General features: G+C 42.9%; 1 protein-coding gene across 6 annotated transcripts in view; it reads right to left on the bottom strand.

Moving 5' to 3' along the window:
• Window positions 1-24,578, bottom strand: part of GPM6B (glycoprotein M6B) — a 348,837-nt gene that overhangs the window by 50,238 nt on the left and 274,021 nt on the right. For 2 of the 6 annotated variants that reach the window (XM_078657855.1, XM_078657850.1), the window contains exon 2: window positions 22,038-22,157. The exons of the other annotated variants lie outside the window; for them this stretch is intronic. In XM_078657855.1, the coding sequence (XP_078513981.1) occupies window positions 22,038-22,157 (120 nt within the window). The remainder of the gene's footprint in view (window positions 1-22,037; window positions 22,158-24,578) is intronic. 6 annotated transcript variants of the gene reach the window in all.

Below are 24,578 nucleotides of genomic sequence, written 5' to 3'. Positions count from 1 at the left end.
TTTTATAATAAACCGGTCCAGCTGCGATATTATCAAAGGCAGATCGGGAAATCCAAGGCTCCCGCTGGGCGTAGCGAGCATCGCAAACGTTCAATGTGTTCACCTGCAGCCTCTCTCAACACACGAGAGTAATCACTGACAGCCGCCATGTGTTCCGGATGGTTAATCGCTTCACCGCGTTATCTTTTCTCATTCGTCACACCAAGCCTCCGCTTCAAGGAGGAATAAAACCTGGGCCTGTGGCTATGGTGCGGCGGGAGGAATGCGCCGGAGACGATGCTCTGCTGGGGCCCTCCACGGGCAGACGGCGCTGCTACAGCTGTCACATCCCTCAGGGCCTCCGCCCCCACCCCCTACGGTTCATTAGTGCCGACAAACAAGACAAGATGGGTTTGGGAATATAGATTAGAGTCTAATAAATAGGACAAAAACGGCGTTAAGGTGATAGGGGCAATCAATAAGCTCTCAGCTTTGCAGACGTTTGCCAATTATCTTTCATTACCTGCGTTTCAGACGATCAGGTTCCAGCATATCAGTCCCGCTGAGTGGAGCAAGAGGGATGTCTCTGTAACCAGAGAAACACCCGGGCTGCTGCTGTGCACTCCATCCACGGGCCGGGGCAGGTGTCTGGGTACCAGGACGGATGCGTTTGATGCAACATCCTCTAAACCCCAATGCAATCCCACGCGGCCGATTTCACTGCCACGCCAGCCCGAGTCAAAGTAAGTGCTCCCGTATCTGAAGGTTTTAATGAAGACGTCACTGCTGCCAAAGATGGCAGCTCCATTATAACCAGTCATGGGTTTAGAGGTATGGGTCGGGTAATGAAGCCCTTGCACTGCCCAAGCGTTATGACGCCCATAGGCTGGGTTCGTTGTTCCCTATCCCACTGGAAGGGTTGGAGGAGGGGGAGATACAAAGTGTCACACATCCCTCATAAATGAGCAGCAGAGACTGCACTGTGTTGCCGCAGTGGTGGAAGACAGTATGTGGTGCGCTGTGTGTGGGAACGCCTCTACCAGCGGCGGCTGTCACCCCACTGCTCTCTGACCACTGCAAAGGAAAATAAAATGATAACGTTCTGTTATTATCATCATTTTATTTTTACTATGGGGCCAGGTTAGTGCGGGGCCTGGCTCGCGTCGCATGGAGGAGTGGTTGGTAAACCATAAGTGTGCTTGACACTTTGGCCATCTTGAGCCCTTAGCATGATCTCCACCCGGCTGTATTGCATAACCTGGGTAAAGAAAATCCACAGGTTCCCACTCCCTGTCTGCGTGCCGAAGGAGGCCGCTCAGACCAATAATGACGCACGTCATGATTGGCTAGGGGCATCTGTGCGCTGGGGTGCTTCCGGGAGCCAGGAAAACAGAGAGGCTGGAGGAGAGGTGGCAGCTGGCGACCATCGACCATGACCAGTGGGCAAATCTTTTTCACCCCGCCACCTTTCTCTACCACAACATGTTGCATCTTCTGCACCTCAACCTATCTTTTTAAAGGACCACAGACACACATGCTGTTTGCCAATATCTTTTATTGTGGAAAACACAAGTTTTGGTATGTTACCTCTCCTGTTGTGCACTCTCAGCACTCGTGTGCGGTTGCATTTCTTTGAAGCTATGTGAAATGAGCCTTACTGCACATAACGGGGTTGCTTGTTTTCCTCTGTGACTCTTTTTACTGATTTTTTTTAACTGAGTTTATGAAATATTTTGGCTGCATCAATGTTATCAAATATTTAATGATGCATGTTTAATCTAAGTAGGTTTTATCGCTTTTTTTGGTATAGGTTCGTTTGATTTTAATGTTTATACTGTGCTTTATTGCTCTTTTACGGCTTATAGCTGAAATAAAGTTTTGAATGGAGTTGCAGGAGTGAGTCTTCTAAAGTGCACTCTCAGAGCCTTGATATCACTGACACAGCTGGAGAAGTTAGGTTTGTGATCTAGCTCTATTTACTGCTACTGTAGAGTGACAAGTGGTCATATGAAAGGTGCTTGGGGCTGTGATGGGTGAATGAGAAAGCAGTGTTGTGTGTCTAGTGCACAGTGCTAATTTAACTGTGCTGCTGGAGAGCAACATATTAGAATCCCTGTGGCCCTTGGCGCAGTGATGACGGCATGGAAGGGCGGTGTAAAAGTTGGACTGAGTGCTAAAGGTTACCTAATTTGTCTGCCCGTGTTTAGTGCAGTTAAGAGAGTGACAATCTGCCATCAGTAGGTCTTGAGTGTTCAGTGCTGCTGAAGTACGACGGGTTGCTCTCTGACTGGCCAGTGGTGCAGTGTCGGTAGCCTGACAATATGGTGTCAGGGTCTCTGGGTTATTAGCGTAGCTAGAGGGTACTGATGTCGTTTTGGTGTTGGCTTCTGAGATTCAGAGATGATGGGTTTAAAGCTGGGATGTGTGTAGTACTGAACACATTGTATGCAGAATTATGATTACATTGTTATCATGTGACTTTGAACAGTTTTGTAGGCCTTGTGGTGCCCTGGATGTGCTTAATACTGTAAAGGAATGACACAGTGCCACATGAATGGCTATTGGCTCTGTGTTGTTGTGTGACAGAGTCACATTACTCCATCAAAGACAACCAGGTCTAAGACAGATTTTGAGTATTTGCGCAAACGATACATTTACATACAATTAATCTTAACATACATCATTTGCATACTCTGGGGTTATTCAGAGAATCTGGTGTGGATCTGTATTGGCCTCGCCAAATGTTTGTGTTTTTTAATTTGGCTGTGATGGATGGAACCGTGGTAGGTTCAGGCAGTTGACACCCAGTCCTGGATTCCCCCAAGCACTTCATTGACAAACAGTGGCCACTGAGTAATTGACAAGCAGCAGTAGACAGCTCACCAAGAACCCAACTGGTCTGCATGCATCAGCGCAAGACCTACATGAAGACGGACAGCCTACAAGCAGAGTCCCTACACCCCTTGATGAGGTTTCTGATCTGAACAAAGCCTCCCCATGAGGACTGGCAGTCAATGCTCAGAGAACTAAAATGGCTCCCAGTAGAAATGCGGGCCAGCTTCAGAACGGCCTGCCTGACCCACAAAGCCTTGCACACAGGGAAACCAGAATACCTAGTCTCTAAACTCAAGAAAGCCGGCCAATCTAGAAGTCTCAGAAGCTCCAACTCACTCCTTCTCATCCCCCTCAAAACACGCAAACTGAAAACGGCAACCCGCTCCTTTGCAGGAAATGCTCCAAAAATCGGGAACGCCATCCCCGTGGACATCAGAACTATTCCCACCTTTCCAAAGTTCAAAAGCCGCCTAAAAGCCCTCTACCTCAACCGTGCCTTCCCAAACCCAATTAAGTAACTCTCAAGCTCTAACATGGCAGCCTTCAGACCGAACACCCGCAACCTACCTCATCCCCTCTATCCTCCCCATCACATGGGGTCTACACCACCAGGAGAATCTCTCAGGATAATACTTTGCTGAGTCAGCAAGAATTCTCCCTGACCGTTCTACCTCAACGAGGACCTCCGATCCCCTGAACCCTATTGCTCAGCGTCACACCTCAGCCCTCATCGCCTGTGGACTATCTGAACGCTTATCTTTGTGTGTATTTTACTAGTTGACTCTGTATTTGACTTCTACCTATCCTGATGTGAAGCGCTCCGATACCCTCGGGTCTGGCCAGAGCTATAGAAAACTCCTAAAATAAAAATAAATAAATAAAATAATGCTCCACTCCTGCAACATAGTCCAAGTTCTCCTAGTACAACAGCCTGTTCTCAGGACACCCCCGCGCCGCACGGCCCCCAGCTGTGTGGGCCCCCTCGTGTGCCCTAGCTGCTGCTCGCAGCCTCGTTTCGCCCTCAGCCTGCCTCCCTAGCTGCCGCCTCTCTACACTGTCCCCCAGATGTGTTATATTTATTTTTCTGTTATCTCTGCATTTTGTACTTGTTTTTGTGAATAACTGTTGTGCTTTTAGGTGATTGTTGTGTCTGCCCCGCTCTCCGTTTTCCACCGTCGTCCTCGCGGCCACGCCCCTTTTTTGTGTCCTCCCCGCTCCCGCCTCCCAGCTGCTCCTCCCTCCCACTTAGCCATAAATGGAGACCGCGCAGACGCTCAGCGGTCACGCACAGCGGGCGCGCTGTTTGTGCGCCGAAGGCGCGCCAAAGGCAAGCTCGTCTGCGCCCGTCCGCGCCTGGACCGCGCCCAGTGCCGGAACCCCTGGCCCCCGCCGTGGCAAGACTACCCGACGGACCTACGACGCCGCCACTCTCTACGCACTCAATGCCGGCCAGAACCCTGCCTCCTACCGAGCCACCTCGAGACGTACCCACGGACCCTTCGCCTGCCAAGCCTGCCGATTCACCTGCTACCGGACCTGCACCGCCAAGTCGAACACCAGCAGCAACCACCTGAAGTGCATCCTGCTCAACACCCGCTCCGCCCACAATCCACACAGTTATTGGCCTGGTAGCCATGGCAAAGTGTATTTAGAATCACTCAAAATGCACCCAATTTTCGTTGTTATCCACATTTAAAAATAAATACAGACAAGAAAATAAATGTTATTCTGTCTGTATTTACCTGTAAAAATCAGTAACGACGGAACACAGGGAGCCTCATATATAATACTTAGTTATGAAATGCATATTAAATAATTTTGTTGCCATTCGATAAATTTGCTTTAACCTACACAAAAGTTAGATTCAGCCACATTTGCTCGATCCCTAAGAATTTTATAGACATCTTTCGGGCTGAATAAGTTATAGAAAGGGAAGAGAAGGGCTAAACCCAATGTTAATTCACGTAGTGAAACAATTTTGCATCTACAGCAAAAACCTCTGGATGGATTTTCACGAAATAAGGATAAAGTTAAGGGGCCTGGTCCAACTCTCAATCTTTTTGGGATTTAATGACACTTAGTTCATCATTTATTGCAAACACCCATCTCCTCCCATACCCTCCCTAATGAAACTAGAGGTTAAATGAGGTGACAAAAATGTGATCTCTTTACATCTGGTTGTGGGAGGGGGGATACTATTTTGGAACTGTAAATAAACTCTGAAAATTAAATTATGCCAACCGGATGAGGGCACCTGTTTTCCTTGGTTCCATGAAGGATCTGCACATCTAGAAGATCTGTGGATCCTGGTAAACGAAATGACTGACCACAACGGAAAAGCGTTATTTCGACAGCCATTACAGGATGCGAGAAATACATGAATGCCTGTGGATTCCACACTGTAGAAAACAAATGTTGGAGGTGCAAAGGGCATACAAAGCACACCCAAACCCAAGGGCAGACAAGGGGGTCCCAGAAGGGTACATACAAAGTTGTATTCGCCTCATGAACCACCATTTTGGCTCCATGTGTTCTGTGGATTTGAGCAGGATTCATGAATCTCAAGAAGCTAACTAAAGTCACAGATCTCTGGCGCCATTTTAGATCTGTATAGCTTGAAAAAAAATGAAATACACAGACCTCTGTGCATACGAGTTTGGCATAGGGGCTGGCTCTGGGGTAAAACAGCTTTATGTCCCTCTCAGTATATTTTATTTTCAATCCTGCAGGGTGATGCTATTTTCGCATTTTACTCAGTGGTGGGGAAAATCAGGCTCCCGGGGAACATTTATTTACTCTAGGTGCTTGTGGTGGAGAAGATGGGACATCTCAGCTGATCCCTTGATTCTTCTCCACCCCAATTCTGGTGAGGTGGGATGGTGCATACTCATGTCTGTCGATCATTAGTCAAGGCTGGGGAGCCAACAAGAGATGCAGAGGGCTCCCTTACAGGGGTTCCCCTCCCAGCACAATGCACAAGACTTGGAAACCGGTAAGGCAGATGTAATATCATCTGTCTGTGTATAGAAAGTAGACAACCGCTCACCGATAACTTGATATAAATGCTCACTCCTGCCATGAGAAATCTAATAAAAATACTTTTCCTGACTAACTATGTTGTCAGCACTTTTGAAAATGAATCTATGATACCAATTGGTTCCTTATTGACCTCATGAAGTCCCTGCAAACAAATGTCCATGATACAAATTTGGTGCACTTTCCTTAGTATGTTGAAATTCATGATTTGGCAGCTGTACATTTGAGGCACGTACACACGTTTACCTTCACCTTAATTACTCGGAGCACATTGTCCTTTGGCAATTCCTTACATCTGTATACCTTTTTTTGTTCTTGATTTTTAAAATCTTGGTTGAATAAATCATTCAATCTTTCTAAATTCGGTCATTCAGTGACCATAAAAGATAAAGAATACAATAAAATCACATAAAATACGTACAAGGCAAATTCAAATCCATTGTCATGTATGATCAATTAAAAAGATGTCAGTAATGGCTAAAAACAAACAGAAGTGACAATTCATATAACTGCTGCGGAACACAGGCGTTTAGATCGCTGTATATCAGCTGAAATCGCAAAACATATTTCTATAGATGGTAATGTTAGTAAAAACTCCATGGCAGCCCAGCACTGTCTACAGTTCACTTTCCTCGGGAGGGGTAAAATAAGCACTTTCCTTAGTGAAGAATAATATTTATAAAAAAAGGATATTGTACTTTGTGAAGAATGTCCATCACGTGGGCAAACAGGAAAATTGCCAGCAAATGTGTCCTGCCTCAGCTATGCTAAAAGGAAAGTGACAGTATTAAGACATAGTCTGATAAGAAAGAACCTATGGTGTAGGTTTCCAACCGAGGTAAAATAAGGCTCAATACCACAACAATGCAGATTTCAGCATGTGCAGCAACGAACTGTAGGCATTTCACTAAAAATAATGTTTTCAATTGTCTACAAAAGCTGGAAGAAAAAAACACAGGGATTCAAAAACAGCTCATCTAGATCCAGCCAGTTTCAGATCTTACGTATGTATGCAATCCACTGAATGTTTGAACTATCTTCCATTTCCAAACAGTCATCTAGGATAGTACGGTTTATAGTTTCTTTCTTAGACCAAATTTTCAGCCATTGTAAAAGTTTGGAGCCTCACCGAGTCACATACCTACCCTAGTCTAGTTTCTGAATTGCATATAACGTTGCTGGTGGACTTGGGGACAGCTAGCAACCTTTTCACAAAACCATTCTCTACCTTTTCCAGGTCCTATTGATGACAAAATCCCCAGACACCAGCCCCGTATGTGATGCCTGGGCAACACCTAGCTTTATAAATGTTCATCAATCAAAAAGATGGGTGGTGCTCAAAGCCCATATTGCAGATACAGAAGGTATCGAAGGGACAGCGGGTATGCGCTGCATAGGCGAGAACTAAAAAATGATGTTTTCTCTTGTTCGGGATCCAAAAATTATTATATGCGTTTTGTATTGATTTACCAGCAAATCTAAACGACGCCAAGTCACAAAACAAATCTAATATAAACAGTACAGTCCAATCGCACTTCACGCTAATAAAACAGTTTCATTGGCATAGATTAAGGCAGATATACTACGTTTGCCAACCATGGGCAATCAGCTCTATGTTTCTGTAAATGTTTTTCTAGGCCGATGACATATAAAGAAAAAAGGGGACTAATACACACCCTATGTGCACACATTGATCGAATTTAACAATGTCTGTCATTTACCCTGCTGAACCACACCTGACACTTACTGTTACTTCCAGGTGGAGTTCTCTTAGAAAGTTTATGATACTGAGCTTCACCCTCAGCTCCATCATATTTACCTAGAGTGTTGACCTATTCATGTTAGCCTGACTTTCCCACAAAACGTTTCACAAAACCGCTGCATGTTTTTTATTTAAATTTATTTGAATATTTAGATTCATCTCAACAATGATGTATTTGTTTCACAAAACTTGCCGGGATAAAGGAATAAAGTTGAAAATGTGCTCCTGAGGGGCATAGATCTCGCGTTAAAACTAATTTCCGGACTGTTTAATAATTCACCAAGAACTGCTGGGGCACCCCTCTGAATAAGAGTCTGCTACAGTTTCCCAGGAGGACTCAAATGAGTCTGTATTTCCGCACATGTTAAGGCATTGAGTTAAGTACATTTGCTCTTGTAAACTTTCTTTGTGTTTGCTTCGGCCCGCATCGCTGGTTTAAGGGTTAGTCTACTATGTTGTTTATGACCATCAGATGTGATTCATGAATGTAATCGCACAAGATAATCAAATTACCTCTTAGCCTCCCTTTCACCTAAGGAAGACAGTGGCACTTATTCATATTCATCGCAACCTTCTCTTCAAAATTCAAATCCTTGCAATTAACTCGGTATCCAATCATTTGAGTTTTAGCAATTCAGGTTTATCCTTTATCATTTACTGTGCCAAATTTTGAACTGAACATACTACATTTATCCTAAGGTTTGTGGCAGAGGTTTCTGTAGCCACCCTTTCTATGCTATTCAGTAGTCTGTCAGACAGTGACTTACAAGGTCACAAACTGCTCTAACAGACCTTTCCATTTCTCACCCCACCTACGTAGCCCTTAAGTGACCACGATATATCCTCAAACAGACCATCCTGTACTTTGCTAAAGACCATCATATAATCCAGTGTTCCTTCCACTCTGTGTCCCTGTACATGCACCAATGTCAAGATTCAAGTTGACTCAATGTCAATCCATTTGGCTATCCACCATGAAGACGTGTTCATCAGGGGCTATATTAGACATTGAGCACAGTGGCGCAAAGTGCATTTGTGCCCACTTTGTGCTCCCAATGAGCAGAATGTCATTACAGAAGAGGTCTCAACTGCTTGTGAGGCCCTTTCTGTAATACGGATAGTGGTGACGCACAATTTGCACTAGTGTTATAATAAGAGGGTATTCACTCATTTATTGGCGGTGTGGCCACTTTCAAATGAGAGAATCTCTTTGCTTCTTTGACCACGCAAGCAAATATATGCTGGTGCAGAGACAAACAGGCCTTTAGGAGGCGCAGTCAGAGTGCACTACAAAAAGGTGGCTCACTGTCAGTGAGCCTGGGGGCAACCCTCTAAAAAGGTTAAAGGGGTTCCCATGGACTCACCCAGATATCCCTATTTGTAATATGGTACCAGATGGCTTGAGGGTGTAGGGAAAGAGGACAGTGAGGGGTGTTTTATGAATGAGAGACATGTTCATGATTGGCCATTCTCTACTTCCTTTTACCTCCAGTCTGGCCAAGCCATACCATATTTCTCTCTTTTTGGATCTTCCACCTGCACAAAGTGGGCCTTTTTACTCTTGCCCTCTAGAATTCAAAGCTGGTTCTAAATCATTAGGTGTCTGGGGCTGATTCTGGTGGCGACCAAGCACCGGTTAAAGCTGTGCCATAAATCAACATCCAGATCGTGGTTATCATTCCTGGTTCGATAATCCCTGGTGCGCATATATCCTGGATGGTTTTACATTGAGGTGGCTTGCCCACGTGCCAACTTCAGTAAGAAAATTCCTGCTTTACTCTTCTGGCAGTCACACAAAAACAGTGTGCTGTCCTTATACATTTGCACCCAGGGTGGATGTGCTCTTCATTCATGCCACAATACGTTTCTGGTCCTAAATTACCTTCTGGGGTTCATAGAAACGAGAATGAGTATTTCCAGACAACCCTCTTATCATTCCTACAACAGTCATTTCAAATGAGGTGCTGCACCATTGACAATTTATCAGTCGAGCGGTAAAAAACAGAGAGATGGTTAGTAATAGGTGGCTGGGATCAAATGAGCAATCTTCAATGGAAGGAAAAATAAATACCCTATTTATCGAGTCCCCCACTGTCATGTTATGGATTCTTCCTTTCGCTTCATCAGAACCGAGACCCTCCTTCTCCTTCCCTGTTCTCCACTGCCAATTTCTCCATGTCTCTCATCGGAGTTGACCATGCTGCGACACTGCTTATCGCTGCCAACTTGTGACCCACTTCTCACAACCAAATTCTAATTCTGCTTGCTTTTAAACCAGATCAGGCTCCGTATATCCCAGATATCTCAGAATGTGAGTCACCCTATTCCCCAATCATGATGTTGGGTCTCTCTTGCAACAAGCCTTCAGATCCTCTAACTGCAGATATAGCTTCAATTTTCAGCCTGCGTCCTCGTGATCTCATTTTTATTAAGTTTCACCTTCATAGAAATTACCATGGACAGGTTACAAGAACCAGCACAAGCTGACTTCTCACAATGCACTCAAGATAAACTTACAGTCAAGGACCACTTAAAGACTTCTTTCACACAACATCCTTTTCTAGTTCCTCTAGCACCCCATTCAGTTTATAAGTGATTTGTGCATTATTGTAGCTTACGTTCATTGTGTATATATCCACTTCAAACCTCAATTATCACTGATCTGCTCATTTTAAAGGTCTCGCCCGAGCCAGCGCATGCGCTGCCCTGTGAGAAATTTAGTATTTGGGTTTTCAAATTGCTACCAGACGCTTTTGCTGGCCTCAAGCTTGCGGTTACCCGCGAGTGCACGCACGCAGCCGTCATCTGCCTCCCTTCCAGCACTGCATCGCTCACGTGCACCCTTACAGCCAGCGATCGCGATCACTTTCACTTTCTCGGCCGCGTCACATCCTGAGTCACTCGAGAACCTTGTATCGTAAATATTTGACTACGTTTCTACACAGACATCAATTAATTAATCAGGTTGAGGAAAGTGACACTCTTCACACAAACAACGGGAAAGTCATCCGTAAATAAAAGTTATTTGAAACGGCACACATAAGAAAACTTAACTCTTGCCAACTCTAAATCCCCTCCACCGTAAAAGTGCTCACAACACCCTTGTTCGGAGAGTTCGACTAACATTTTAAATGTTCATCCGAAAAAAACAAATTTCCTTCAGGAAATAAAAATCATTCTGCCATTCTAGTGGATTTTAAGAGACACTTTAATTTGAGCAATTTGAGCAACAAAAACCTACACCCACTCCCCTCAGGGTTTGGCAATCCAGTTTACTGCTAATGCATCACATATAGCTAGGCAATAACACCACCGCCCTGTTCTACTTAACACCTCAAGTTCCTTCTTAAAGGTACTACAAATACTGCCCTCCTGCGCAAATGACCACATCTGTCCCTGAAACCTTGCTGCCACTCACCCCCAGCAGTTATAAGGCAACAAGGGAACCCACTAGGTAATCAAGGACCAGGGGTAACAGTTATAATAGACAACAAAGGTCCTTAATTTAGCAAAATGCATATGGGGCAATTAATGAATTATAGACAACAATGTGTGCTATAAGCAAAACTTGTCCAGCTGGACAATGATTTAATCAATGTAAATGATTTAGCAAAATAAGGTGAACAATTATACAGTGGGATACAATCCTGTATGAAGTACATATAACACAAGGTGGACAAACCAAAATTAACATAAAAGGGAAACTGGCAGGCAATTCTAAAACCAAGGGGGCGCTGGTAATGAGTTAGAGTTTAACCAAGCTGACCACAAGTAGTAAACACAGTTGGGTAACACAATGGAAAACTAGCGTGAAACTACATAAATTGTCGACGGCGTTTCGATCCTATACAAAATAAAGGATCATCATCAGGACTATAGGTACATTGCCGGATTGTTAACCATAACCCTGTGATATATCAACATCATCCATCCTTACCGTGTTGATTCCTTGCGCCCTTCTCCACCGTGCGCTAACCGTGCTCATTCTCCACAGGATACAAGGAGAATTGCACACCGCCCGGACAACAACCCATTGGTTGTCTGCCCCGACCCCTTCTTTACTCTTGCACTTGGAACGTGAGAACCTCCTCTCTTCCTTTAACTGCCTACCCTCCTTGCTTAATTCACAACACCACAGTCACTTAAAATAATCACCCCACACTAGCCCTAGTACTCTGACTCACTGTCTTGTCACAATATACACATGGTTGTGATGGCTGAGTGGCACTATACACTATTCACACACGGATGGAAGATCGTCACATTAAGCAATTGTTTCACGTTGCAGGTTCGTACTCTAAAATATTGTTTTTTTTTTTTTCCCCTTGCTATTTTCCCCACAGGGTTATGGTTAACAATCAGGCAATGTGGTCAGCTTGGTTAAACTCTAACTCATTACCAGCGCCGCCTTAGTTTTAGAATTGCCTTCCAATTTCCCTTTTATGTTAATTTTGGTTTGTCCACCTTGTGTTATATGTACTTGATACAGGATTGTATCCCACTGTATAATTGTTCACCTTATTTTGCCAAATCATTTACATTGATTAAATCATTGACCGGCTGGACAAGTTTTGCTTATAGCACACATTGTTGTCTATAATGCATTAATTGCCCTGTATGCATTTTGCTAAATTAAGGACCTTTGTTGTCTATTATAACTCACCCCCAGCAAGCAGACCTTCAGCTCTCGCAGGGACAAGGTTGGCGGTGGCTCCCCTTCTGTTTGCCTTTTAGTCCAACTCCACACGCATCCCGACGTCTACCGCCATCATGTAAAAAGGATGCACACACTACCTCACGAGAGCCCTCCCCTTCTTTTGTCATTCTGAAAGCAGGGCAGATCCTGTCACGTGACCATACTCTACTGTTACTGTCTAGAGATCACTCTGGCTAATTAAGGGCTCAAGAACGGAGGATAGTGGTTTAATATGCGGCCATGGCCTTGATTTAGGAATAAGGAACGAAGAGATTGGCATGAGTTCCAACACTTCTCTTCGAATGCCCTGCCGATATTTGAGCAAATCGAAGCAGATTTCTGAAACAGGCTTGAAATACTGAAAAATACAAATTGAGGGAAAAATCATGAAACCGACCGCAGTAGTATGCCTTTTGTGAAGAGGGTTAACCAGCGCTTCGAATAGGATCATTTGCTGAGATTTCTCAATTTCTAAAGTCACTTTTTAAATACAGTCATACATGTTTCTATTGCAAATAAAATTCAAATTATTTACCGTGGATACGTCATAATTCTTTTGGGAAACAGCTTAGTAACTTAGTTGCGTCGTTGCCCCAATAAAAGACTTGCTTATAAGCAAGAGTAGAGGGCTGGACTAAATTTTTCGTAGCTTTTCTATGTCCATTGGGTACTGAATCACAATTGCTTCCAAAATGGAAAACACTCAGTACTGTCACAGTCACCACGCAACCATAACACCCGCCTTCTTAGAACGGTGAGCTGCGGACTGTTCGCACTGGGACCTCTGCTGATTGGTTGCCTGGTGGTATTGCTTGGCGGCCATCTTTTAGAACTGATGCTGTTCCAATTTAAATCTATGGTATGCTTTGCCAATAGCCTTATCTTTCTTCTTCTTATGGTCCCTCACCATTTGACACACAACACAGAGGACTAAATGGCCCTAAACACGTGCAATTAGAATTTAACAGCTTAACAGAGCTCATTTTCTCCAAACCACTTACAAATACCGGCCTCCCCAAAGTCAATATAATTACATCATATACATTGCAGTGTCCATACAGACTACAGCTGTACCAGTTCCCTTTTCCTAAGCACCAAATTCACCAAATTCAAACACGTCTATCAGCCCCCTTATTACTAAAGCCGCAAGATTCTGGACAATGCCCAGCGTGGAACAAGACTAGAAAAGTGATGTTATTTTCAAAGCCATCAACTTCCTGAAATTACTAATAACCACAATTAAAACAAGCATTGGCATAGCCAATAGGTCTCGCCTTTGGGACCTTATAAGTGTTTAGCCATGCAACAGTTGATATTGTTGCACCAAGGATATTGTGCTGCATAACTAAATACTTATAAGGTCCCAAAAGCGAGACCAATTGGCTATGCCAATGCTTGTTTTAATGCTGCTTTGCATTCCCTTTTCTGTTAGGCATTGGCTGAGACCATCTAGTTTTTCTAACATGATATGCATAATATAGGGCCTTTCAGCCAGTGCTTTTCATCCATTGGTCTAATAATAGGTCAGTCAATTTTTTCTTGCACCCACTACAGCATGGGGCCATGTATAAGCCAATTTCACCCACTGGCTAATTTCCCTGTTAGTGATGGCCATTCAGTCCTTACAAGGAGCACGTTCACACCCTAAGCAGTTCCAGCGGCTGTTATGGAAATGCATATTTTTTTAGATCAAATTGTTTTTTGCGTTTAGCCAATATATATATTTTTTTACGTTGATGGGGGCCCAGCAGCTTCCATAACTATAATTGTTTGCAAAACCCATGATTTAACAAGCACTGGCTATTCCAAAAGGCTGATAGTCAATGCAACACCTATTAACTTTGCCATTGCTCAGCTAGCCCTGAACTATCATGCAGAATTTTTACACCATCAGCAAAGATGGACACATTAACACAGCACCTATGGTGTGACAAACACTGTGGAGCTAATGAAAGTACAGAAAAAAAGTTATGATAATAGGATCAGCTGGCTATCTTTCTTCACATCAGTACACCTTATCAAAAGACAGCACATTCGAAGTTTAGCTTTTTGAAGTGCTGGTTTTTGACACACCTCCATGTAGGCATTATAAATGAAATATTGTGCAATATTCTGCAATACTTTGACAACAGGTGTATTTTCTTATCTTACCCGAAGTGCTAACTGCAAATACAATTTAATGCTAGACGAAACAGGATTATTAGTCCTCTAAATTAGTGGGTTTCTGAATAGAATGATTCTTACTGTAAATTTGGTATTATACACTACTCTAGATTTTTGAATGGTGTGCGACATGGTGGTTTTATTGCTTCGTGACAAAAATGTTTGTTATCCTGAAAGCCTTATAAGCAAGAAGAGATGGTCCAATTCACTCAACCCTTCTGTCTTTATAATAGTATATTTTCAGGTTTAAAAAAAATCATGTGTGAATGAACTTAATGAACCTCTGCTCACCAAACTATAATGTGTTGCACTCGAAGATGCCATCAGTGAACTCCAAAACTACTGAAACTCATGGTGTAATGTTAAGAGCAATGTTATCGCTGTAAATTGAAGATTCTGTGTTGCAACCACACACGGTAGCTCTCAAGATCGGAGGGATGTAACGGCAATGTCTATTTCCAGTACTAGATGTGATATGTCATCTTAAAGATGACAACCAGGTCATAATACCCATAAGTTTCCTGTAGATAAAAAGTTTCAAATGCAAACTTTAAGAGATTCTCTCCGTTTGCAGTGATTGCTAGGCTCTTCATACAACAAAAATCACTTAGTTACAAATTTCTACTAAATACAGACCTTATCAGACACAGGACATCAAACCGCAATAAATAAACATCACCATATATGTCTCCCACTATGGTCTTTAATACCAACACTTGACCATGAGTTACCATTACCTTAACTCGTTTCCTTCAACCAATATTGATTATTGTAAGCCGAAAAAAACAATCAATCACTTAATCAAACAGGCCTTTTAAAGTGTGGCTAAGCACCCTTGAGGGTGTCCAGGTGCAGAGAACCTGCTGCTTAGGGAGGGCTACGTTGAACATCTCTAAATAAAAAAACACAAATAATGATAATCGGTAGTTTCCTTGTCTCCTATAGGAATGAATTTAGGATAATACATCTGCAAATTCTCATGGTGCTCCAAACCAACTTAAACCACTCCTTGGTCACAGTGACGGCTGCGTTTCACAGGGAATAAAAATCTTTTTTTTTTTTTATAAATGTATACTCATTGTGACAGCCCTGAAGACAGCCCCTTTCTCCTCTTCATGATAGAAATCATCATGGAAGTCGTACTTGCAGTGCTCCGTGTTTGCATACCGCTAGCAGGTTGGCTTCCCAACCGCCATGCCCCCCAAAACATGTTGTAAAAGTTTAAAAAGAAACTATACTCGAGAAAAACACATCAATATGTCCATCTCTCAATGGACATTTTGTCTAACCCATCGCCACAACCCCTTTGTGCAGCCCAGCTGAATAGAAACATTTTTGTCCTTGTGCTTGTGAAGAGCAGTTGCCATGGAGTCACGTTAATAACAGCCCGATGCTCTGCCTGGAGCTGCCTGTGATCCTGGCTACACATTTTGAGGCTCTCAGAAGGACAGCCAGCTCCAAACACGGATGGAAAGGATTCTGCTGGGAATGCATACTATTAACCGGACAACGAAACCTTACAAAAAAAGGCCTCACTTAGTAGAATGAAAAAAAAAAAGAAAAAGAACAGGAACGGATATTCAATTATTTCAGACACGGCATAGGAAGAAACCCGGATCAGATACTAGAGATTTTGGATTATAATAAGAAACGCCGGCTGCTAACACGAAGAGGAGTAGTCTTTACTAGCGAGAATCTAAAATAAATTGGAAAAGTTTAGAGCGCTATAACCTTCACTCCCCAAGCACCACCCTGCAGTTCTCCATGGTACCTTTTCATCCTCTTCATATGGGACACCCGTGACATGGCAGACAAAGGTCAGTGCCTGCTGTAGGTTTTGCTTCAGTGACCAGACAGCACACACAGGGCCAAGTATTATGGATTTCCATGAGGCCTCCACCTGCCAAGTAGGCGTGAGACTGTCAAACGATTCTTTTTCAAACAGGCTACCAACATTACCTAAAATTGCAATTATTTCCATTCACTTTTGGCCTGGTTTTAAATTAATACAACGACCTTGGACGAAAGGTTCACTCTTTTACAGACTCTAAACGTCATTTTCCAACAAATTTCTAGTTTTCATTTTTCAAGACTAAAATACAGCACAGCTGAAAAATACTATCTGGACTTGATATTTTTATGTGATGGGAAGGGTTTCATTTGATATATTTGGACTCCCTCTTACCACAGCTGATAAAACCCAACACCGGCATTAAATAATATTTCAGAGACGAAGATACAGCCTGTGGCACCCTGAACTTGAGACCACATCCACTTGCCACCATAGCATGCACAACAGTTCATGGGAATTCAGGCTTGCGATAACTGTGGTGCTGTGCTACTCTCTAGAATCATCTGCAAACCCTCTCAAGCGCAAGGCAGCTGCCTAACACTCACCCAGTTACATTCCTGCACAGGAAGTTGGATCCTAGCCTAATGGTCCGGTACTAAGACAGCTTTGCGAGCCTGCTGCTAGAGGGCTCAAAAATTAGATCTATTACAATGTCTTCTGAAGCCTCATGCACAGATGGGAGGTACAGCATGTTTCGATGAAGTGTATCAATGATAAGGTAAACCCCATGGGCAAAATAGAATAACTGTATGTAGAAAAGAATGAATCCATATTCTCCAAAGGATCCTTTAAGTACTTTATTTCAGAAGTAAACTCCACCCGCGTGCGCATCGCGCAGCGCACCGCGCGAAGTGCACAGATTACCTACCACTACACTGTAATAGCCCAAAATGCCTTTCTTCCATGAGGTGCTCTCCATTGACCTACACTCCCTGACTATAACGGCAGCTACTACCCAACCAAAGAAAAAGCAGTGAAGACAAAATTTGGGGGGGATTCTGCCACATGGTTTGAAATACATTGGAGCTTATAATGAAATCACTAGTGTATAAATAAATTGTGGCGATTGAACAAAATATTGCCTTTTTGCAGGTCTGTAAAAGTGCTTTGACATGTTGCTCCACTGGGCTCACCCTAACCAGGGATTTCCTGACGAAGTCAATCAAAGCAATTGCGAAGTACTCATTTATTTCAATTATAATTAAGTTTGAAATGTTATATCCACCATCGTAGTTATTAAGTCACAGTATATTTTGCATACTCACGCAGCAGTCTGTACACAGGAATAATATGGATTTCAAAATTGATACTGCACATGGATCAAACTATTGACAATTCAATGCACACCACTAAATGTTCCGCCCCTTAACCTAACCATTAAAGTCCCGTCAAATAAGCACCCCTACCCCAGGCACGTGAAGAGAGGAGTCATTTTGGGAACGCCCATTTCACCTTTATGCTAGATAAAACCCTGGAAAGATAACTCGTATCAGAATGTTTTATATAAAGTAGTTGTCCATATTGACCTAACAAACACTTGTGGTCACTAGCAAGAAAATCCGTGCACGGCACTACAAACAGTGCACAGACAAGCATGCACAACCCATATTTTTACTCGTGAACAAGTGAATAAGTGGGGTTCAAGTACAGAATGAAATGCATACTCTAAAGCAATACACAAATGGTCAACGGTATTATTTTAGTATAAGTTTATTATCTTAGGAGTAGGCCTAATATATAGAGAAGTATCCCAGCTTTTTAGTACATAGTGTTAACATAAAAATCAGAGTATTGTTTGCTTTTTTACATTAATCAAATTACTGAGTTGACTCGGAAAAGAACAATGCTCTGACCAAGATGCATTTGTATCTTTACATCTATCAGTTTATTTCCAGATCAACAGTATACAAAATGGCTGTGCATGGTTTTAAACAATCGCAAAACATGCAGAAATGACAAAACTTCCAATATTTATAAATTACACATCTAAAATCATTTTGTTAGGCGAAAACTGACTCACACCACTTATACTTCTGAAATAAATAACCACTCATTTGATGATGGAAAATGTTAACATAACCTGTAAATATAATCTAACCAGTTTAGTGGTTGTACTCAGGTTTTTAATTCCATAATCTGAGCTTCCCAGTAGCCACTTTTGGTACTCTTTTTTTTCACCACTTTGAGCACAATCAGAGTTGATGAGAAGGAATGCAGCTCTCAATTGAGCAGCCAAGAAGTAGAGTGCTCTCTATGAACGAGTCTAGGTTTTCTAACGATTACATGCAGAGCTTTCAGTTTTCTGGTGATTTCAATGGTGTCTACATCAGGAATGTACTCTTGACTGGGAGTTCAATACCTAATATTTTAGTTTGTGTCCCAGGCATAACTACAGTCTTGGGAGGGAGATGAAACGAAAATTGTGTTCACTTAGTCACAAGTAGGCAGTCAATGTGAGCTTTTTATGGCATGGGCAGTGACCGGAACTTCAAGCTTGATCGCTGTTGACTCCTACACAAGATATCTAGCTACGTATATGAACACCATCCACTAACAAGATGACGATAGAACGATTTTAAGTTTCTCAAAACTATGATGTCATTAGCTCATCGAGCTAGAGTTCAGAATTTTCTTTTCCTTCTGATGCTTGCAGTTCTTAATTATAGGAGAGATAAACATTAACAGAGGCAATGGAATGCAAAGAAAAATCCTCACTGGATGACCTGCCCATACAGAGAAACTTGAGAGCTCTGCAAGAGGTCATGCTCCAGAATCATGGCACTTATTTTGTCCTATACTGGAATGTCGAAATTATTACTCCGAGGTGTGGGCTTGGTTAGACTTTTCTTACATGTAGGCTAGTCCAGGAAACAGACATACAGGAAGGACTATTTCTATTTGGACTCACAGCTCCTATTTCAGTCTAACACTCTTGAACGCTTCTGATCTTATTAATGTCATGATTCAGTATAGCCTATATTTTCTTTTCTACTACAAGACAGCTTTAATAAGACACTTTAATTGTCCTTGCAAAGGCAGCCTGTCCACTGCTCCCTGATAGTGCAAACTATTCCCTCAGAGTCTGATGTTATGTTTTCAGATGTAACGTTTGACATGACTTCTGTCACCTGGTACTTGGCTTTACTGCGGAAGTTCTAGAATGGGCTGGATATTCCATGGCCCAACAGAACTTCACACTGAGAGGAACCTGCCAGGGTTTGCATGTACAGATTGGGATATCTGAATAAACTATGCATAAAATCACATTTGAGTGGTTCCTGATTCTTAAAAGTGGTGAAGAGAGGAAAGTGTGTGTAGTAGAGAGAGGTAAGGCACTTTTGGGAATGTTCCGCTAGCAGTGTGAGAACAACTGAAGGACTAACTTGACCGTTTATGCAATGCTGAGGTGATTGAGCCAATAGACTCATCCAAATGGCTCAGCTTGATTGTACTGGCACGCAAATCTGATGGAAAATTACGCATGTGCGTTGTTTGAGGGACCTCATTGAGTGTATATGGATTGATCGCCATACTTTGCTGCACATAAACTAAAGGTTCATGAGTAATAGTGATGCCAAGTATTTTTCTCAATAGATCTATCATCTGACAATTTCCTTTGTGGGAAAATTTCAATCTCTTTCTAGGACTGAAGAACAGCACTGCGTTTGCAGATGCCAGGTGGCAGGGAAAGTAGCAGTGGGAAATTGTTTAGAGATAGCTTGTGTACCTATTTATAAGATGTGGTTAGACTGCTGGAGTTGAGGGTAAGTGATTATTGCATGAGTGAGGGGCCACTCAAACTGTTTCCAGAAAGGGAGATTTGAGCAAGGAAGTCTTTCTGACTAATGGGGAACCTTTGCTGCACTTCCCTCGAGAGCAGATATAATAGATACGATTTTGAAAGGCAGTCAATAATTCTTGCTTTGGTCTGTAGGTTCTATGAATAAACCTTTCACTGGCTGTATGGATCAGGAATATGCCACAAAGGAGGTGCAATTTCTTTGTCTATAGTAATACAACCTCTAGCACCTTTTCCTTAGTTGTCAGTAGGGGAAAAACAGACTGCTGAAAGTGGTGGTACTAGAACTTTGCTAAGAAACAGGAAGGGTCCAGAGCCAATATCAGCAGATCCCAGTTTATAACTGAGATAAGGTCATAATAACCTTTTGTTCTGAAGTAATGTGTCTGACCCATGATCTTGGTATGTGAAGATCTGAGTAGGTATGCACCATGCTGACCAGCATGGCTCAAGGATGTCTTATTCAAGGGTAAGGATACCATCCAAAAACTTCTCTTCTGCAAATAGTTAGCCTCAAAAACACCTATTTTCACATTCAGGCTCCTAGAGTGGCGGGGGGGGAGGGGGGGGAAGGGGTTGTAGAAAAGTTCCTTAAACCACTTTCAAGTCGACCTTAACGCATACAGCGCACTACTGGGTAGGGACTATAGAAAAATGCCTTTCTCTCTCTCATAGGGTCTGTTTAAGTGTAATAAAAACGTATTCAGTCAAAACACAATAACTTCCTAGTCGCCCTCAGAGAATTATTAACTGGCAGCTTGCCTACTCCATAAAGGAAGAGCTTGTACACAGTTTGTTCGTATGGATAAGTAGATGCAGATGTCCAGAAGGTTCACTGTAGCAGGAACTTCATCACTACAGGTCTGCAGGAAGACCATAAACAATGTAATGTGAATGAGATCTCGTCGCTTCACTGCGGAGGGTGTTACGACTAGGTCCGTTGTAGTGCCCTTGCCAAAGTAAGCTTTTCCTTCCAGCTCACCCTCCAAAAGAACCTGAGCAATTGTATAGGTACCATAAAGGACTGAAGAAAGTTAAATACATGGTTACTTTGCAAAGAGACTGGTTGAAGAGCACAGCCAAATTGATATTGCCTATTTTGTCACACAGGATGTTAGTTTATTTAGGAGGCCACAATTGCAGTACCATTAAATAGCATTCGAAAATGGCAGCCCAGCATGTCCTCCATTTCTGCGGAAGCGTGGAATGAGGAATTACCACTACAACGGGAAAAGGGATGCACTTTACCTCGAGGACATAAGAACAATCATGGACCTATTAGATCAGAAGGGACTGTGATTAGATACTCCATAGAACGTACGTCAAAAGACGCCATAATGATGTTACACATTTGCGCCAGGATATCTATTTTTGTGGAATTTCAGACAGAAAAGTGCAGGGGCAACTCAAGGCAGTTTCACTTTATTTTCAAATACACACGAGGGAATTATTGTAATACCTTTAAAGCTGCTTAATACAGTAACACCACCTCTGTTTAAACCCACGACACGAAATGCTACCAGCAGGCTCATCTGAGATCAGAATGCACTGGGTGCTGTCAGGAAATTCAAGTGTAGCCAGAATCCTCTTGAGTAATGCAGAAATTGCACTGGAATTCTAGACTTTCCTGGTAAAAGGGATCCCCCCTACCTGCATGTTGTTACACAAATGGCGTTGTTGTCAAATACATCACTTTAATGATACAATATTGAAAAAATAAAATGAAACATTCCATGAATAAACGCTCGTAGACAAGACAACACAAAGCGGCTTCAGGCATCCACCTGCCACCACACGGGTTAATTGGCTAACAAAACGCTATATTAGATCTAGACAAGGGCTTCTGGAATTAGTGGCTGTGAAGAAGCACGTGAATCGAGTCATCCAGGAGCCCTTGGCGTGGCCGGGTATTTACCTTGCACCCCCAAGGGGCCCTCAGCCTCCCTGACTGCTGGCTTCTGAAGATACTGCTGCGTCTTTGAGCTGCCGTGCATCCAGTGGTACCTGCCAAGTTCCAGCTCGGGTCTGGTGGGCACTGCCAATTTTAGGTGGTAAAAGGTCAGCCTCCTCCAGCGGTTCAATGCTTTTATACTGATATTATTGTTCACAAAGTGGTACGGTTACCAATGAATAAACTAGCTTAACGGTCATCACCCGATAATGCATTTAACCCTCTCCCATGCAGACCTCAATCGGTGCCAAGCGCGAGCAGGAAATGAACAGGAAGCAGCTGTTGCTACGTCACACGCACAATGGTCTGCGGCGCAGGTGCCGGGACACATTCGAATTTTATTTCCAGAAAGACAGTTTCTCTCGCAGCAGTCATTTCAGCTCAGGTTTTTTGGTCTATACACCCCCCCCCCCCCTTGCCTCCCAGCCTCAAGTCCCACAGACAACCTTGATGACAAAACATGTAGTTTTGCCACAATAATATTTTCCCATCTATTTTAAAAATGTCTGAACCAAGCAGGGTGAGATAATTACTGCCGGCTGTTAGGACAGCTCCAGATTTCTCAAAGATGTACACGTTAAAAGAGAGGCCGATGAGTCTCTTTTCAGTACTGTCTGTATTATCGCGCTTTTAAAAAAAAGTTTTTGTGCTCAGAAAAGATTAAGATTTCATTTTTTATATAGTTTTTGATGTGGTGCAATCCTCCCCCAAACAACGCCCCCATTTTAAAATGTATCCCTCACACAGGACGTCATAAACGAATATTCCAGAAGAAATAAAGGTGAGAAACCACTAACTATGATGTAATCAACTTTGGCACTGAAATACGATTCATTTTGTGAGGTGGTGCATTTGATTGCAAATTTCTATTTTTACCTGGAGGGCGTCGCTTTTTTCATCTCTGTGGAAAACTGTGCAAGTAATAACTTGCAATTCCTGGATGTGAGTGGGCAATTAGAAATGTTCAGACGATTCTCCTCGTATCTAATAAGCTTCACACCAATAATTAGCCAACTGGACAGGCGGAACGGGCTTGCTCATGTGAATTTAATTCAGGCGTCTGTCATACTTGCCACTTGTTCCCCTCTGGGACTCGATGAGGAGCAGTAATAGGCTGGTTTTATGCTACATGCCAATCAATACCTTGCAGCTTCACAGCAATGCAAATAAGTGCTACAGAGAATATTATATCAAAATGCCACTTAAAATAAAAACGTAAAATGTCTTGTGTACGTGTATATCTGGTCATTTGGGCTGAAAGGTGCACTACAATCATGTACACACGTATACTGCACTTTTGAACGTGTAAAGAGAATGGGTGGCATTCATCTTGTTTTGATCCCACAATAAAATTGTCTTCTTTTCACCCAATTCGAAGGCGGGGCAACTTCTCCGTTATAGTACAGTAATGTCGCCCCCTAAAATGCACCCAGAGATGAAAAATAAAATGGTAATTAATTTCATTACCATTTTATTTTTCCTCACCCCGCCCTGAACTGTGTGTCAGGCCAGGGCGGGGCCTACTGATTGACAGCAGCATAAGGGAGGAGTGTGGGCTGCCTTTGCACTTATTTAAAAGGCACAGGTCTGTTTGGCCGGCCACACATGCACACTTTAAAACTCTAACCCAGCTATCGTAAGACAGCTGAGTTAGAGAAAAGAAAAAGCCTTCAGTGCTCTTGTGAGCACTGATATAGGCTTCTCCCACCAATCCTATTGCTGCTCTGACACTGGTTAACAGCACAAGGGCATCGCCAGATTTGGTTGAGTGTTAGCTGGGGCTCTGGAGTCCCGATGGAAGAAGGACGCAGCAGCAAACATGTTAAGTGCATTTTCATTTTATTTACTGCTTAACTGTTTTTATTTTATGAAAAAAACCACTGATCTACCCACCGCTCCACGCGCCGAAGCTGGTAGCCGCCATTGTTAGAAGGGTTAATGTGAACTGTCTCTCCCAACTTCTGCTCGAGAATCATAAAACACAGTTTTTTCCCCCAATGGACAAAAAATGATGAGTTCAGGATGCTTATGCAGCTCAAGCCTATAACAGCTCACTGAAAGAGTACTAACACCACTATCCACGAAAGATACCATTGAACTAGAGCCATAAAAGCTAGTCTGAAGACTGAACGAAGGAGACTGGGCCTTGGATTGCGGATCTGATTTCTCCTTATGTTCTGTATATAGAGTCTGTTCTAAATGCAAGAGGTTCTCATCTGTGGATGGCTGCTCTGTCTGTATTTAACATAGGGATACCAAGGGCCTTGCAGTAGACCAGATCTGGAATGGGAAACTGCACTCATGTTCAAACAGAGTCAGTCTACAGCGGTCACATATGGGAGAGTTCGAAAGCCACTGCTTTTTGTGTATTACCAGTCTTTATAGCAGTTCTGGATAGACCAAGCAGGCTACAACTTTGGGAGTGCCGTTTATGTACAACACATTGGCAGCCGATGAGGGAATTGTTAAAGGGATACAAAAGGGGATGATGGACGGAGCGTTTCA

Source organism: Lissotriton helveticus, chromosome 8, assembly GCF_964261635.1.
Source record: "Lissotriton helveticus chromosome 8, aLisHel1.1, whole genome shotgun sequence".
NCBI classification, from domain to species: Eukaryota; Metazoa; Chordata; class Amphibia; order Caudata; family Salamandridae; genus Lissotriton; species Lissotriton helveticus.
Note: the sequence above shows the minus strand (reverse complement) of the source record. Positions and strands in the feature narration are given on the sequence as shown.